The sequence below is a fragment of the Haliotis asinina genome, chromosome 2, assembly GCF_037392515.1.
Source record: "Haliotis asinina isolate JCU_RB_2024 chromosome 2, JCU_Hal_asi_v2, whole genome shotgun sequence".
NCBI classification, from domain to species: domain Eukaryota; kingdom Metazoa; phylum Mollusca; class Gastropoda; order Lepetellida; family Haliotidae; genus Haliotis; species Haliotis asinina.
In genome coordinates this window covers 32,724,043-32,741,653 of record NC_090281.1, presented here as the reverse complement: position 1 = coordinate 32,741,653, position 17,611 = coordinate 32,724,043, and the positions used below count along the sequence as shown (strand labels likewise).

General features: G+C 36.7%; 1 protein-coding gene across 4 annotated transcripts in view; it reads left to right on the top strand.

Annotated features, from left to right (window-relative positions):
* The window catches only part of LOC137273629 (flotillin-1-like), a 29,154-nt gene extending 12,197 nt beyond the window's left edge, over positions 1–16,957 (top strand). For all 4 annotated transcript variants that reach the window (XM_067806395.1, XM_067806394.1, XM_067806396.1 and 1 more), the window contains 9 exons: positions 3,457–3,600; positions 4,473–4,592; positions 7,113–7,208; positions 9,981–10,133; positions 10,418–10,599; positions 11,185–11,230; positions 11,887–12,024; positions 12,940–13,104; positions 13,471–16,957. In XM_067806395.1, the coding sequence (XP_067662496.1) occupies positions 3,457–3,600; positions 4,473–4,592; positions 7,113–7,208; positions 9,981–10,133; positions 10,418–10,599; positions 11,185–11,230; positions 11,887–12,024; positions 12,940–13,104; positions 13,471–13,500 (1,074 nt within the window). In that variant the 3' untranslated portion in view covers positions 13,501–16,957. The remainder of the gene's footprint in view (positions 1–3,456; positions 3,601–4,472; positions 4,593–7,112; positions 7,209–9,980; positions 10,134–10,417; positions 10,600–11,184; positions 11,231–11,886; positions 12,025–12,939; positions 13,105–13,470) is intronic.
* Positions 16,958–17,611: the final 654 nt, after the last annotated feature.

Genomic DNA, 17,611 nt, shown 5'->3' with positions numbered 1-17,611 from the left:
GATTGTTGGATAGTTACTGTTTGATAAGCAGCAGCGATGATCTCATTCACATGAACTTGTTTATCACACTGATAATGATATCTGTGGCTATCATCTTGAACTTGTGTGTTTGCATTGTTTACATTGTTTGCATCTTAGACTTCAGATTTCATTTATTTGTGAAATCATATTAGTTGATCACAACCAAATGTTTTCATCTGCCCCTGACTCATTGGTCAGTGGTGCTGCATAGTGATGAAAGGGCTTGCTTTTCACATTGAGGGCACAGGTTTGATGCCCAACATTGGTAAAATGTGTGAAGGACATTTCAGGCATCTTTTGCAATGATAAAAACAGCATTAAATCATATTCACTTGCCATGTCATGTGTATGAGGGTCATTAACTGCCATTACAGTAGTGAAATGTTAGACCTTCACTATGACAACCGATTGATTGACATGTGGTATCCATGGTGCTTTTATGGAATAACATGTGACAGCTATTTGTGATCCTTGCATGATCACTGTTTATGACAAGTGTGGAAACCATGCCAGTTGTATGGAAACATGGGGTAGTTGTTTGTGATCCATGTCTTGTTGCCATGGCAGCTGTATTGAATGTCATGACAACTATTTATGATCCATATGTGATCACCATGAGTTCACAGCATGTATGGCAACCATGGCAAATGTATAGAATGACATATGGCAGCTATTTTTTATCTGTGAGTGATCACCTTGACAACGGTTACATTCTATACGTGATAACAATGACAGGCTCCTGCTCATGCAGAGATTGATGACCATGATAACAGCAGAGCAATTCTTCTGATTACCCAAGCTACACCAAATGATCTAGTGAGCAAATATTTGAATCTGAAGTGAAATTATTCCATTAGTTTAGTGGTCGCCATGAGTTAACAGTATCAAATGTTGTATAGTGCTGAATTTAGTGTTTAGCGGGTAGTATGCGTCTGTGTACAAAGGATGTCATTAATGTGGAAATGTACAACAGCGTGTATTTTGAAAGGATTTGTGTAAACAATCAGAAAAATGTCACTGTAGACAGAGTATTTGTATGTAACCTAGCTGTCATATGAATCACCAGCCCTTGCACCCAGTGGGATAGTTTTAGAATGTCAGCCTTGATGATGAGATTACAGCTTAAATTGGTGGCAATGGTATAAATTGCCTTAATCGAGCTATTAAACTGAGGGTCACATAGCCATTTGAGAATATGCTCAGTCAGTCTGTTCACTCATACCAGTATGTGCTACATTTTGGTCAGGCAAGCCTTTGCTGTTATTTATCTAAACCAGATCCACCTGTGAAGATCAGAGAATTGATCTTCAGCAACACAGGCTTGCTGCTAGAGGGGACTAACAGGATTGTGTGGTCAGACTTGCTGACTTATTTGCCACACGTCATCTTCTCCCAGTGGCACAGATAAATGCTTATGCTTTTGATCACTGGATTTCTTGTCCAGATTTGATTGTTTACAAATCACTGCCATATAACTGGAATATTGCTGGCTGTGGTGTGAAACTTCATTTCCTTGCTCACTCCCTCATGAGACGAGTCAAAAGCTGCAGCAAACAATGCCGTACTGGAATTGAGAATGTCCCACTTCCTGTTATTGTTTTGCTAATTACTCTTTCCTAGTGCTACTGCATTAGATGCCAGATATGACTTCATTGGACTGAATGAAGAGGAACAGGATGTTGATGCTTGTAGTTTTGGTTTTTAATTATATATTAAAATGACACCATATTTAAGAAAAGAATCACTTTCACAAGCCGAGTTTTAACCCAAACAGGTATTCGTTTCTTTCTTTACAGTGAAGGAGTCAGAATTAGGAATTACAGATAAATGTCTCATCAGTGGTAAAAGTCCTTCTCGGACATTGTTGAACAAATCTTGGATTCCTTTGAATCTAATTGAATTTCGTCTTTAGAGACATCTGTCATCTATTACAATCATTCACTGTTGTTTTAAACAGAAGGCTTGTTTGGTGGATAAGAGTAGCATAGATTACTGAGATGAACCCATCTTGCTGTGGAGAGCAGTCCTGGTACAATTATCTTGCATACAGCCATGAGTCCATTCATTCAGCTGAATTCATCACAAGAATGAAATGTTCATGTATTTAGGCCAGACCAATTATATTTCTTGTTTTACAGATTTTTGTGTTCAGAAAATCTAAAGGAAGGGTGGGAAAATAAAAATAAAATCAGCAGTCAAAGTGAGTTTCTTTCTAAACTTCAAAAATATTTTACTTCTGTCAGTTTATGAAGTGTATATAGTTTTGAAAAAAGACAACACTAAAAACATTCTTGAAGTTTACATTTTGGCCAATAAAAACATGAAAATTGTATTTTTTTGAGCATTGTGAATTAATTTTTTTTTCTCATATTTTTGGAAAAATAAAGTGGTGGATCCGTAAAAGTAAAACAAGAAATATGATTGGTCTGGCCTTACCAAATTTTTTAAGAGAGTCTTTTTACCTGGAACTAGTATGTTGTTTTTTGTTAAGGAAATGTGCAAGATGGAATGAATTCAGTTCATGCAGTACATATCGTATAGTGTATTGTCATAGTGTATTCGTTGCAGCCCAAGTGTACAGTTGTGTCCCCAAACCCAATCAGGATCCGATAACCATGATAACTAAAATGGTTGTTGGTTGAAGTCTAGATTTGTCCTGATAATTATTCACATACTTACAATTGTATAACGAAATAAGTTTCAAAAAATCATTTACCCACTCTCACTTTCCATGTGGTTGTAAGAGAGAATTTTAAGTCATTGCGGGGTATTTTGTAAAGGTTAGAATTCCATTGGAAGAACTTATCTTTTGAGGGTCATAAGGGGCATTTTTTTGTATTCTGATATTTGTGCAGCTGAGTATAGATGTGACAAATTCTTGTTGTGTGTATGGCCTAGTTGACACAGCGTTGTAACCTTGGTTACTTGTTATTTATTATTTTGGATGGTTTAACATTGCATGCTTATGTGGGTGAAAGGTTATATAATTGAGGTGCATAATTGTATTAAGTTGATCCTTGTCACCAATTGCCACAGTGTCATTAAGAACATATTATCAATGTCATGATGAGTTAAAATTGTAAATAAGTATTGTCACCTAGTATGCTACGGTTAATTTCCTATTTATTTTGATAACCTGAAAATCATTATTCAGTATATAGCTCGCTCAGGATATGAGTCGAAGGAGTATGGTAAATATAAGTATGGTAAATAATGAATGTGAAATTTCTTGTATTTTAAATATGATAAAGGTAAAGGAAAATGTATGGTTGCAATGTTAACAAAGTAAAGTCAACAGTTTTGCAATAAATTGTTAATTGTTAATATTTTATAATATTATGTTTATGCATCAGTTTTAACAGTATATCATGCAGGAATCTGAACTTGTAGCCCCCCAAAAAACCAACTGACTGATGTCTACTTTTTTGCTACCAGGTGAAGATTCAGGGAGGAAACACTGCCATGCTGCAGTCTGCTTGTGAGCTGTTCCTGGGGAAGTCGGAGATGGAGATCCGCAATGTGGCCCAGGAGACTCTAGAGGGTCACCAGAGAGCCATCATGGGAAACATGACTGTGGAGGTGAGGATGGGGAATATTTAGTAGGGGATCTGATAATGAGATGGATGTCTGTAATGTGGCCAAGAGACTGTTCCGTGTTTGGGTCACCCCAGTCATGAGAAGCATGACTGGAGGTGAGGATGGGAAATACTGAGAAGGGGATGTGATGTTGATAAACGTACGCAATGTTGCCCAAGAGTAAGAGACTCTGGATTGGTCTTCTGAGAGCTATCTTGGGAAACATGACAGACCTTGTGGTGACGACTGGGAATACTGAGTCAGTGATATGTTTAGATCTGCCATGATGGTCACCTGAGAGAGCCATCTTGGCAAACACTACTTGTAATGACTACAAGAATCCTTAGTGGGAGATGTTATGTATTGTTGGCTTCTGATGACTTAAATCTTTTCAAGAGTTCCTCTAGTTTATCTATTATGGTTCAAAAGAAATTGAAGAAAACCCAATTCTTTCAAGGTGATATAGATTAATTATTAGAGTACTCCTGCATACTGGGGAAAATGTGGTTCCTTTTATTTGAACCCAGCGCTAATCACTTTCACAACAGATAAGAGAATTGATTTTTTTTCTGATGTTACTTTTTGTTTGCAGTTACAATGGATTAACCTGCAGATCTTGTGTGATCAAGACTCTAGGTTAAATCAATGGTCTGACTGGCCCAAAATTGATTTCTTTAAAATTTGCTGATGTAGTTGGTGCGTTGCTTTCTAATCCTACAGCCACATGAGAGATTTGACAGGTGATGAAACTTAGGCCTTCGGTATGTTGTGTTTTTCACATATGTGGGGTGTAGATTGCCTGTCAGTGTCAATGAGCCTATTAAATGGGACAAATGTACAATTCCTAACCAAAATACCATGGTCTTGTGTGGCAGGAAATCTACAAAGACAGAAAGAAGTTCTCCAAGGCTGTGTTTGAAGTGGCTTCATCTGATCTTGTGAACATGGGAATCTACGTTGTCAGCTACACGCTGAAGGACATCCGAGATGAAGAGGTATACACAGTATATACCTTGATATACAACATAAAATACAACATGTACATATGTACTGTTAGGAAAGGGTTTATGATAATTCTCAGTTTGATTGGTGGGTCAAGCTTTTGAACTTTGCTTGTCATCATAACCAAATGGTTTTTGACACTGCTGAAAATTTCACCATTGGTTTGATGTGTTATGAAAAGTTAATCAGTCATTTTCTGGTGGTCCTTCAGACCCAGATTATCCTCATTTTTCCAAGTTGCTGTGGGTTGGCATGTTCCGGGTTCCTGCACTGTTCATATCAGTTTTTGTGAAATATTGATGATTTGTTATTTCCCTGGTGGACTGATGTTCATGCTGTTAAACATCGGTTCATTTGTTGGCAGCCATGTTATGGCTGGAAATGTGGCATATTGCACCGTTTGCAGTCTTCAGTCACTCACCTGATGTTGTGTACCATGATATATCAGTATGGAGTGTTTTCCATCAATCAAAGAGGTGACTCGTAGGATCAGGCCTCGTGGTTAAAGCATTCACTCATCATGCTTACGACCCAGGCACTATTCCCCACATGGGCACAAAGCTCATTTTGGGTCACAGGTTGTGATGTTGCTGGAATAATGCTAGAACTTAGTAGAAGTATCGCTAAAGCATCTCATCATATCCACTGACGAACGATGCTGATGATGCCAATCACTGGATTGTCTGGTCCAGACTTAATTATTTACAGACTGCTGGATGGGAGTCAAATATCAATTGTTACTGCCAATCACGTGGTACACAATGTTAGCATGTGCAGCCACTGCAGGTATCCATGGCATAAGCTGAAATAGTGCTGACTTCACAATTAGATACCACTCATCCTTGAGCATTGAATTACTAACATTGTTATGTATCCAGAAGATATATTCATATTGCATCTTTTGTTCTCTTTACTCCAAAAGTGTTTTCTGTTTCATGTTTGAGTACTATTTTTCAGTAACCCACAAGTTTTTTTTTCAGCATGATCTTTTTCCTGACAGAGGGTACCTTCATTAACACAACAAATATTTCTTTCATTTTGTCTTTTCTTTATCATACTTTTTACATGTATACAGAGCAAATAAAATTAGGGATAATGTTTACTACCCACCAAGAGTTTAGATTTACTAGCGTAAATGCAGACACTTAGTTCAGTCAACTGTTGTAACTGGATTTTGAAAAATACTCTGTTCTTTTTAGAGGTAAAGTCTATACATGAACTTGTGTATTGTAAAACAATTTTGTAACGTTAATAAGGTTTTTGTTGAAAGTTCAGGATATGATGAAACTGAAAACTTCACATGCACATTATTTTGCTTTCCTGCAACTTGAAGCATGATCTTTGTCCATTTTGTTTGCACAAGGTTTGCAGTTGGTTCCCCTAAATTAGTGATTACTTTGAGTCTAAACGCTTGATGGGTAGTTTAGTTTAGTGATATTATTTTATGAAATTGTGTACCATGTCTTCACAACAAATAACATGTTTCCCCCAAATAATTATGATTTTTATCTTTATGTGTATATGAAGACCATCAGCTGAAGATTAAATATTTCATAATATATGAGTAACATATTGTGACTAGATATCATCTAATAAATAGAGACCTTGATCTTTTGAAAATGCTACATCTCTAAGGCACAAATATCAGCGTAACAATATCAGCATCACATACTGAAAGATGATGAAGAATGAAAGTAAACATGTAAGTAGTTGTGTTACATGTAATTGCCAAGGAAATCAGAGATATGTATATATTTATATGAAGATCATTTATCGGTCCTTACACAAGTTACCTTGGGAAATGCTATCAGAGGTAAAAATCAAGTCTGAAAATCATCTATTAGTCTTATATTATTCCAGTTAATATCCCAGTGGTCAGATGCTGTTTTCCTTAAAACTAAGTAACCCTTCAGAAGTAGTCATTTGCTTGGAGGCACGTAGTGATAGTGTCATGTTTGTGTCCAGCAAGGTAGCCAGACCTATGCCATAGCATGTATGTCTTTACAGGGTTATCTAAGAGCTCTAGGTATGAAACGGACAGCTGAAGTCAAGAGAGATGCACGTATAGGTGAAGCTGAAGCACATCGTGATGCAGGCATTAAGGTGATGCTATCGTGCATTGTGTATGGACTTCCCATGCTTATGTGAAAGTTCACGCTGTGTATCACAATCGTCATCCTCATCCTCATCATTGGTGGTGGTTTTGAATCCAAGATGGCTGTATTGAACTTAGCATCAGCAAAACCACATGAAATATATATCAAACCTATTTCCAAAAGAATTTGTGAGACAAATTCTCAGGTTAGTTACAGGAATGTTATCCATGGACTAGAGGGTTTTAAGAAGTGGAAGTGTTGCTGATGCTGAATTAAACTTGCAGCCATCTTTGACATCAAGTTAACATACTACCTGTCTAGCTCATCCAACCAGAAACAGAGGGCGTCATCAGACATGCAAACAAGATTTGTTATATTGTCAAACATTCTTTCCACGATTACTGTTTTCTTGCCCAGGGTTATTTGAGAGCCTTAGGTATGGCAAGAACGGCACAGGTGAAACGTGACGCCCGTATCGGTGAAGCTGAAGCACAGAGAGATGCAGGCATTAAGGTGAAATCATGAATAAAAATGAAATTTACGTTTGTTGTTAAACTTTCCATGGGTTTATTTAAATTTATATGTCTTTGTCTAAATTGCCTGTTACCAAATTATAATCAAATTGGAATTCATTAAGATATGTTCTTGTGTTAAAAATAAATTTGAATATGGTCTTATTGTAAGGTGACAACATTTATCATTTTTATGAGATTTGTGTTTAAAAACATATCTAATATGTCTCAAATTTTACTAAGTTTAGAAAAATGTGATATTTTGTTGTATTTCTATTCGATGTATGGTTTTATTTTGAAGTATGCGATCATACTGAGCATAACAATAAACAACTATGGATAAAGACTATGACTGTATTATCAAAACATTCTTTACCAGACAGCATTATGGATTGTTTGCATGTTTGCTTGATTGAAGAGCCAGTGAGATAGTCAGTAGCATTATATAAGTCTTCATTTTACATTTGCTAGTGTGACCAATGCTTACAACCAAGGCTGTTCAGACTGATTCTCTGAGCTCTGTAACCTTGCCATTGGCTGCTCAGACTGATTCTCTGAGCTCTGTAACCTTTGCAACATGCCCTACTTATGCAGTAGCAGATGAATTAAGCTGTATTTGGGGACTAATTCTAACTTCTAACATTGATTCTCCTGTTAACAAATCCCCACCTCTAATATATACTTCTTAACCTTTCAAAGAAATATGCCTGTTCTACCTTTCATAGGAATGTTCTTGTTACTGTGGTTATTGTTGTTCATGAAACTCTCTGTAACATCTAATAAGTCTTTGTAGGTGTTTCTCCATCAAATACAGTATAACACCCATAAAGTCTCATTGATATCAGATCTTTGACTCCTATTGTACTGTTAGGAGGTCTGACGATTTCTTCTGAGATAAGCTTAGTAGTCACTAGGTGCATTCTTGTTATCACTCAAAACAAATGTGTAAGCATTTAGACCAGCATGTTTAATGATTTATCTCTAAAAGGAAGTATAGTGGACTGCTGTGAATGTATGTGTGACAAGTTTTGAATATTGTTCTTGGTATTTTATGTACCTTTAATGTCTGAGGGCTGTGACATCTACAGCCAAACAGGAGTACTGATGAACAAAAATAAATTTCTTGTGTGGGTTTTGTAAAGAAACATGTGAAATGGCACCAGATTGGCTGAACCCACAATTGCTTTGGGGCTAGATTTTCGAGGCTCTCTCAGTGCTAAGATACTCGTAGGTTAATGTTAATGTGAGGTATCTTAGCGCTCAGAGAGCTTCGAAAATCTGGGCCCGGGTTCATGTGTCGAAACATCCTGCATAGTTTACCTCTTGGCGTGCCTTCTTACGGAGTTGTTATATTGGAGTGAAAGATCTGATATTCATAATCACCCTTACCATTCACCCTCACTGTTTCATTGCATGTGCTGGGCATCTTTAAAATGTTTGCTCATTGCACCCAAAACCCTGGTTTGATTCTCAACATTGGTTCTATGGGTGACACCAATGTGGGGGTTCTCAGCAGAGAATATTGCTGACCGTGGCATATAACTTCTCTCACTCACTGCATGTGTTGGTGTATATTAGAAATTAGTTAGTGCTAAAGTGGGTTTGTAATGTTGGTACCAGTGGTCCATGACACAGATGATGTTAGTGCTAGGACCATGAGGTTTCAAAGTCATGTTCAAGCCCTGAAATCATACCAGTGATTCTTCATCATGAACTGAAGTTTCCTCAAGCACTACAATCTCTTTGTGTTATGGTCCAGTGATTGGCTGTACAACGTTCTAAGGGACCAAGTGTTTATTTTTGAGTGAGGCTGGCCACAAGAAATGCACATAATTGTTTGGTCATGAACTGCTACAATAAAATATGAATCACTTTAGTTTTGTCTGTATTCAGACAGGATAATAAGAACATTGTAAAATACATGTGTACTTATCGAAGCATGAGTGTCATAAGAGCATCAGAGGCGTGTCCTGTCTTCCTTCTCTCTACCCAATCTACCCTAACCCTACACCACCCCATATGCATCTCGACACCCACCCGCAACCCCCCTTATAGTGACTGAACTGTCAGGATCTGTTCATTATGAGTTTAAATATCAGATTACTTGTACATGGTCCTTGGTTTGTCAGCACCATGGCCATGGAATTATAAGAGTGGTAACTGTCTTATACTCAGCACTTCTGACTTTCTTCCTACCTTATGCTGGTGCACAATGAGGCAACTAAGATAATGTTTACAACCCTGCTGACAAAAATTCCAAATCACATTAAATGCATGAAACAGTTTGAATCATGGTTTGAAAATGAAAGAGAGTTCCTTCTCTTGCAGTTCTTCTAATTCTGTCTGCTTCCATGATCTGTTTACCCTTTACCCTTACGTTTGGAAACCCTTGAAGATTCAGCTTAGAATTCATCACCTCTATCCAATCTTGTCATAACAGGCATAATGCGATCAGGTGTTCAAGTTCGCTGACTTGGTCGATGAATGTCATTGTATCCAAATTGTATAAATTGATACCCTTGATGTCAGTCACTGGATTGTATGGTCTTTTATTATTTACAGACTGACATTAGAATATTGCTGTCTGCAATGCTAATAATGAACAATAATGTAGAGGAGAGAAGTATACACTGGATCCTAAAAAACACCTTTCATAGTCAATGTTAAGGAAATACTGAAACACGTTTTGGGGTAGCTGTTGCAATTTGTGTAAACAAGATGTATTTGTGTAATCTTTATCCGTTCTTTAATTCTGTTTTGTCTCTGAAAACAGGAAGCCTATGCAGAAGAGAAGAGGATGGAATCCCGTTTTGCCAATGACATTGAGATTGCAAAGGCACAGAGAGATTTCCAACTGAAGAAGGCTATGTATGACATGGAGGTCCACACAAAGAAAGCCCAAGCTGACTTGGCTTATGATCTGCAGGTAAGATGTCTCTCCTGCTTCAACCTATCCTGTCAGATGTGTAAACAAAGTATCACAGCTGCTGAGCCATCTCAATTTTCTGTCCAGAATTACTGCTCTTTTAAGTCCCAAGAGCTGATAGTTGCTAAAGACCATTTCTAACCTCGATATTCATGGGTCTGCAGTCAAACGTCTCTGTGGTTGGGATTTAGATTACAATTGATTATTGATTGATTACTCCGTTCCAGTTGTTGATCTGTCCATGGTGAGTGATGGCAGCACCAATAGTTACACATTGTTTTCAGGCTGCCAAGACAAAACAGCGCATCAAGGAGGAGCAGATGCAGGTGACAGTGATCGAGCGTTCTCAACAGATTCAAGTACAGGATCAGGAGATTGTGCGCCGAGAGCGAGAACTGGAGGCTCAGGTTCGCAAGCCTGCTGAGGCTGAGAAGTACCGACTTGAAATGATTGCTGAGGCCAACAAGTAAGTGGTAAACTTCAGTCTTTGCACAGAGGGCCCAGTTGTGTAAGGTGCCACAGTTTATTGAGTAGAGTTGTGTATTCTGTGGCTACTAGGAACCTTTGATTATTGGTACAAACGCTGGTGTGAAGTGATAATGGTGATTGGTGATAAAGACATGCCTCCAATGACCTACTCATGGTGAAGGAATCTTCTAAATTGAATGTGGTTGTCAGGTTCAGTGAGTTTGTTGTTTGTCATTGTACCCAAAGCTCATAATATCATCCACTTGTTTCTGGCTAAAATTTCAAGGTTGGAGAAAGATGATATATTTGGGGATTTATGAATCAGAAGCGGACAAAAGATGGCCACATTGTTGGGGGCTATTGTGATTGTGTGTTCAAATTTCAGATTTGCCTTGATCTCATTAGTGAGCACAGTAGCTCCGATTGTGGGTTTCCCCAGTTGAAGTCCTGCATCACTTAACTCTGATCCACAAAAATGCTGTAATGTTTCTGATATAGCAATTAATTTGAAGTGGTGCTGATTCTAACTCAACCACTTTTTTAAGGATGAACATCTTGTATAACAGCATGTGTTTACTTCCAGGAACCGAGTTGTTATGGAGGCTGAGGCGGAGGCTGAATCAGTCAGGGTATGTTCTTGTTAAAGCATTTGCCTGTCACACTAAAGATTGGGTTCTGTTTCCCACATGGATACAATGTGTTATGCTCATTTCTGGTGTGATCCACAGTGATATTGGTGGAATAGTGCTGAAAGTGGCGTAAAACTATATTCAATCACTCACTTCTTTGAAATTATATGGAGAGCAATATTGATCTTGTTAGTTGAGTGGGAGCTTCTTAAAAGTTTCAGATAACATACCTTATAACCCATATAGTGAAACATAACCTACATATCGTATGTGCATGTATCACTTTTGCCAAACAACCATTGTTCCTGTATTTTGTCGTCTGTGACATAATTAAACAATTGAACAAGCCTTCAGTGAACAGTTCCGTTACACCTGCTTACCATGTTTTCCTGCACAAATGTTGTAGTTGTATCCTGAATGAAATTAATAACAAAGAAATTATTACACTCAAGTAATTGTGTCATATGACTTATAATATGAGACTCACTCTTGCTTGAGCAATACAGTATTTCACACTTGTTTCATATGTCAACTGTGTCTGTCTTATGACACACTTGCTCATGCAATAATCTCTGCATGTCGTTACTAACAATGTACATCTCCTTCACAGAAATATTTGATGAAATAATTACCTACCCTATGTGTTTGTGTACTAGATGAAGGGCGAAGCTGAGGCTTTTGCTATTGAGGCCAAGGCTCGTGCTGAGGCAGAACAGATGGCCAAGAAAGCTGATGCCTGGAAGGACTTCCAGGAGGCTGCTATGGTGGACATGGTGTTGGAAACACTTCCCAAGGTAGGCTGATGATTTGTGGTGGCTTGTCGAATTTGCAATATGAACTTTCTATTGTCAGTGAAATGCACGAGAACAGTAAGTTTTTACCTCCCCACTAGGGAGGGATATAGTCGTTGCCTTGACTGTCTGTTCGTCTGTCTGTCCATCCATCCCTAATAAAAATTTAACTCAAAAACCTTTCAATATTTTTATAAAAAGGGCAGAAATAAGAAACTGAAGCAATGGTTATGCCTCTTGCTATTTACATATTTTATGGCATTTTTATTTTGCCGGGTTTCCATGGAAACAATTCAGACTTCAGGCTTCATTTCTGGAGCTCAACTCGAAAACCATTTGATATCTTTCAACAGATCTTGGCAGGTATATGAGACAGATCTTGAAGTGATACCTTTTGCTGTTTACAGATACATGGCATTTATATTTATGATTTGAACTTAGTCTAAGAAAAAATAAGTAACTGTCAGATGGATTGCAACTCATGTCATATTTGGGATTTCACTTTCTTAGTAATGTACAAATTCTAGCACTTTTTTGGTAGAGTCCCATCAAGGATTAGAACCTGCACCCTCACCCTTCGAATCCCGGATGGGACTCAACTGAAAAAGTGCTAGAATTTGTACTTTACTAAGAAAGTGAAATCCCAAATATGACGTGTTGCATTTGACCACTTTCTAAATGGATTGTCCTTTCAACTATGTTGGAGCCGGGGGATATGTCATCTTCTGGTGACTCTTGTTAATGAAAGCTGGCTGCCGGGGGATATATCATCTTCCGGTGACTCTTGTTAATGAAAGCTGGCTGCATATTGTATGTGGATATCTAACCTGTAGCATGATAGAATAATTTGCGACTATATGGCTACATTGTGTAGTAGTGCTGTGTACAGTGGTAAGATAGCCATGTCTTTGTTCTCAGTTGGCTGCAGAGGTCTCTGCTCCTTTGACCAACACAAGGAAGGTTACCATGGTTTCCAGTGGCAAGGGTGAAGTTGGCGCTCTGAAACTGACCAATGAGGTGATGGGTATCATGGAGAAGCTGCCCAAGGTTGTGGAGAACCTCACTGGTGTAAACATCAGCAGGGTAAGTACATGTTGCCATGACAGGGCCTGATATTACCATGGTGTGAACACAGTGCCTGACATTACCTAGGTGAGCACACAGGGTCTGACATTACCTAGGTAAGGACAAAGGGTCTGACATTACCATGTTGTGGACACATGGCCTGACATTATCTAGGTTAGGATACATGGCCTGACATTACCAATGTAAGGACACAGTGTGATAGAAGCAGGATAATAACATTCATAGGCAGTTCTATTCTGAAATGTAAATTTTCTTTGAGACATGTTTCATTCTCTGCATTCCTGTTAAACTCTGCCGAAATGTTTATTTGTTATACCTCAGCAGTAATCATGTATTAAGATATGTTGACATTTTTCGTTTCAGGCAATGAAGATTTCCCAGCGCAAGGCATAGAAAATTGCCTGCTTGGTTTTCATTCTTGATCAACATAAGGACACCAATACTCCTCCAGGAACTTTTCGAAATTATTCTATAGATATTTCCATACCATGGTAACATAATCAACCATTCTAAAAGATATCAGACTGAAATGAATAGATCTTTTTAAGGAAACAATCTGCATGTGTGTTTATTAATGATAATTACTACGTGTGTGTCTTATAGGATGTTTTATCCCTGTTTTGTACTAAGTCAATGTGATTTATAGAGTAAAGATTCTCTAGCATAATGCATGCACATCTTACTTCATCTCTGAAAGTAGAGTCAAGTTAGAAGGATCATTTTTATATACCCCCCTTCATTTCATCATCATTGTATACCCTTCAACATTCATTTCACGTCTTTAATGAAAAAATCTTATGTCAAACAACAATAATACACTACTTTTAATTCTTATGAGGTTGAGAATAGATAAAGTGGAATCTGTGCTGTGTATAACTGCAACAAAATTTGGAAAAGTATGATTTGAGAAATATTTTCTCCATCACCTCTGTGAGTGAAACATCTGAAGAGTGTATACCTCTTGAATATTCGGATAGAAGACAATCAATTGCATTTATGCAAAGCACACAGGATACTTATGAAGACTGGTTATTAGTACCAAACCATGCTGGGTGTTACTGTTTTCTGCATGTTGCAGGAAATGGTGTGCCAAGTGTATGCAGAGTTATCTGCCCATATTCTTCTTCAAGGGCAGATAACTTGTGCATGCATGTTTGTGTTAGGTGATGTTGATGGTTTTGGTTACCAAATAAAAGAATGTTCTTGTCTCTGAAAAGAATCGAATAATACAATATTACTAAATAGGGTATTTTTTACTTTGAGGTAAACAGTTCTTGTAAACTGAAATTTTAAGAAGAAAGCATCATTCAAACTGTAATGTCATAAACAGATGAAAACCAATTTAATTACCTTTTTAAATATTTATAGGACACCATGCAGTTATCTTGTAATCTTCAAGAAAATGCTTAGCCTTGCCTGATTGAAACCAACTAGTGATTGTCCAAATTATGTTTTGAAAAGTTCACATCACATTAACAGTGTAAATAACATTCCCATTCTGAGTGAAGACCCAACCCCACAATGTAGTGCTCATAATTCCATACTCATGTAGCTGGTAATATTTTCTGTATATATTAATATAAATCTATTTTATGGCAAATTATATTAACTACATAGTCAGTACAGCAGCTTACATCACAGAACGGGGCACATTAGTTTTCATCAAGGATACAACACGATGTAGTTGTTTACTTATTCAGTTGTTATGTTGATTGAAAATATTATAGTCTGTTATGTTTTAAAATTGTTAAGAATCAACTTATTGTTTTACATGAGGATTGAAAATTATCTTAAAACCTTGTGTTCCTGATTTTATGATTGTGATTTTTAATCGAAAGAATGGGTTGGCCTGACCTTCTAGGGTATGAAGGCTGAGGAAGTGGACACATACCATGCATCTTCCACAGATGCCCATTTTATATGGATGTTATATTGGAGCTGATTCCAAACTGTCTTTGCTGGTAATGAACAACTTAACAGATCAATGTTCACTTCTTGCCTATAAGGTTACAGCATCCCAGTCTTTTTCTTGATAAAATGGCAGCATTTTGATTTTGTTAAGTTATTACTTAATTCAGGTACATGATACGAAACATATATCTTGAACATTCATACTAATTAGGATTATATTTAAGTCATTTCTCCCTGTCATCAAGTCATTGCTCAGTGGTTGAGGCTATAACAAGGAAAGATGCAATATTTTGAGTAAATTGTTTGTTTGGCCTAGTGTGTCTGCTTGTTTTTTTTCATTCTAGGTTGTAATGACAAGGATTTGTTTCTTTCATGCTCTTGTCTTTATCAGAAGCATCAAAATTTTGAATGCTAAATTCCATTTTCTGCTTATGTATTTGTAATATTTATCTCCTTGTCATGCTTTGTTTGTTTATTTATTTGAAATTACAAATTTGAAATTAATTCATTTGGCATGTACTGCAAAACACAATCTTTTAATAAGCCCTTTTGTTAGTGTCACATATACTGGTAATGTTTTTCTTGAGGGTTTGCACCATATATTTTTAGTTTATTATATTGATTATATTTGAAGTAACTATTTACAATGAATAGTTTCTAATTACTGTGCTAAAACTCACAAGATTTATCAAAACCTTTTGATTTGATGCTCAAGGTGACAGTATTTTCAGTTTTTAAAAATATTATGTAGCTTTTGTTTTATGAATATACATGATCACCACAACCTCTGTCCAAGCAATTTCTTGTATTACCTAGTCATAAAAGGCCTGTCATTAATGATATTTAGAACTTTGCATTTTGTTCAACGTCTCATATAGTGTAATCATTTTTTCTGCCAGGACTTTTTGAAGGAGCATAATTTTTTGTATTTATGTATTTTTTTTTTTCTTAAGCCAATTTTGTTTTCATGCTAACTGAAGTCAATTTCATTGATAGTAGGAAGGATTCAATTCAACCAGCATAAATAATGAATTTCTGTCAAATGTTCAAATATCTTTCAAAATTTAAAAGTGTAATGGTCAAGACCAAGCTCAATTCCTCTTGGCTGAATGGTTCAAAATAAGTTTTGGGTACCCAAGCAGTTAAGATATTCACTTATAAAGTGTGAAGCCCATTTCTGGTGTCTCCCTACTATGATGTTGCTGAAATTTTGCTAGGTTGACATTAAACCATAATCGCTCGCTCACTCACTCACTTGAGATTAGTTGACATCCGTCACACATCAAAAATGTGAAACATGTAATCCTGTTTTGCTGTTATTGCATGAAAGTGTAAAGTACTGTACCCTCCTGTACTGGAGTTGTCAACTGCCTGCTGTCATTAAACTGTCAAGGATGGCATTTTATTTAGATTTTTACTCAGTTGAATATGAAAACTGATGAGAATTTTGATTATTTTTTCCACAAATTCACATTGCCATATCCTACTCATAAAATACGACACATACTTATGAAAGAAGTCGTTTGTTGTTTAAAGTTAAAATGGGAAACAATATTTTTGGATCTTGATTTACACCTTTTATCATTAAACTTGTGAGCTCACAGATCTAAAATTTTGGGATAATATATTCTGTTAACAAATTTCCATCAGTTTTCAATAAGACAACTTTTGCATTCAGTTTTGAGAAAGATTTTTTAACCTTATGTTATATGCCCTGTTCTTTTAGTTGTATATAGCCAACATTAGCAATTGTTATGTGGTAGATGTATCGAAACCAAGTAAGTGTATCACTCAGAGAGTTTTTTTATGTATTCTGAAATTTGAAATTGTATGTTCAGTGTCTGATGTTTTTTTACATATTGCTCATGAATTGTGGTATTCTTGTGCTATCAGTATTTGATATTCGTGTATCGATTTCGAGATAAAACCTTCATAATTATCGAGCTTTTGTTTTGTGTCAATGCTTGAATATCAGCTCTAGCGGAAAAGACCTAAGGAAATCTGTCAAGAATCTGTTTGCTAGAAATGTCTTTGAGAAAACATATTTTGTTTTCTTTTGTGTTTCCACATTTTTTACACACAGGCATTTAACCAGCTGGTACAAAACTGAATAAAATGAAGATGTTATGAATCATAGTACAGTTTCAGTGACACTGTTAGTATGAAGATTCAAAGGTCACATCATGTCAAGCAAACATTGTTGCCTTCTGAAGTGATTTAGTTTATTTTGTAATAACACATTCCAGCCATATGGCAGTGGTCTGTAAATAATCAAGTCTTTACCAAACAATCCATTGATGAACAACATGACCATCGATCTGTGCATCTGAGATAAGCATAAGTCAAATCAGTGAGTCTGATCACTCAATCCCATGTCGGGTGTCACCATGATATAGTTGGAATATTGATAAAGGTGGCATTCAACTGAACTCAGTCACTCAGAGCACATTATGCAGCTGGAATTCTGTTGAGTGCAGTATTAGACAACAAACAAAACATTGTTGGTATGTAGTGTAATTGCAGTTATATCAAACCAACCGGAGATACTTACATGGATATCAGTTTATTATGAGGATCATGTTTTGGATTATAT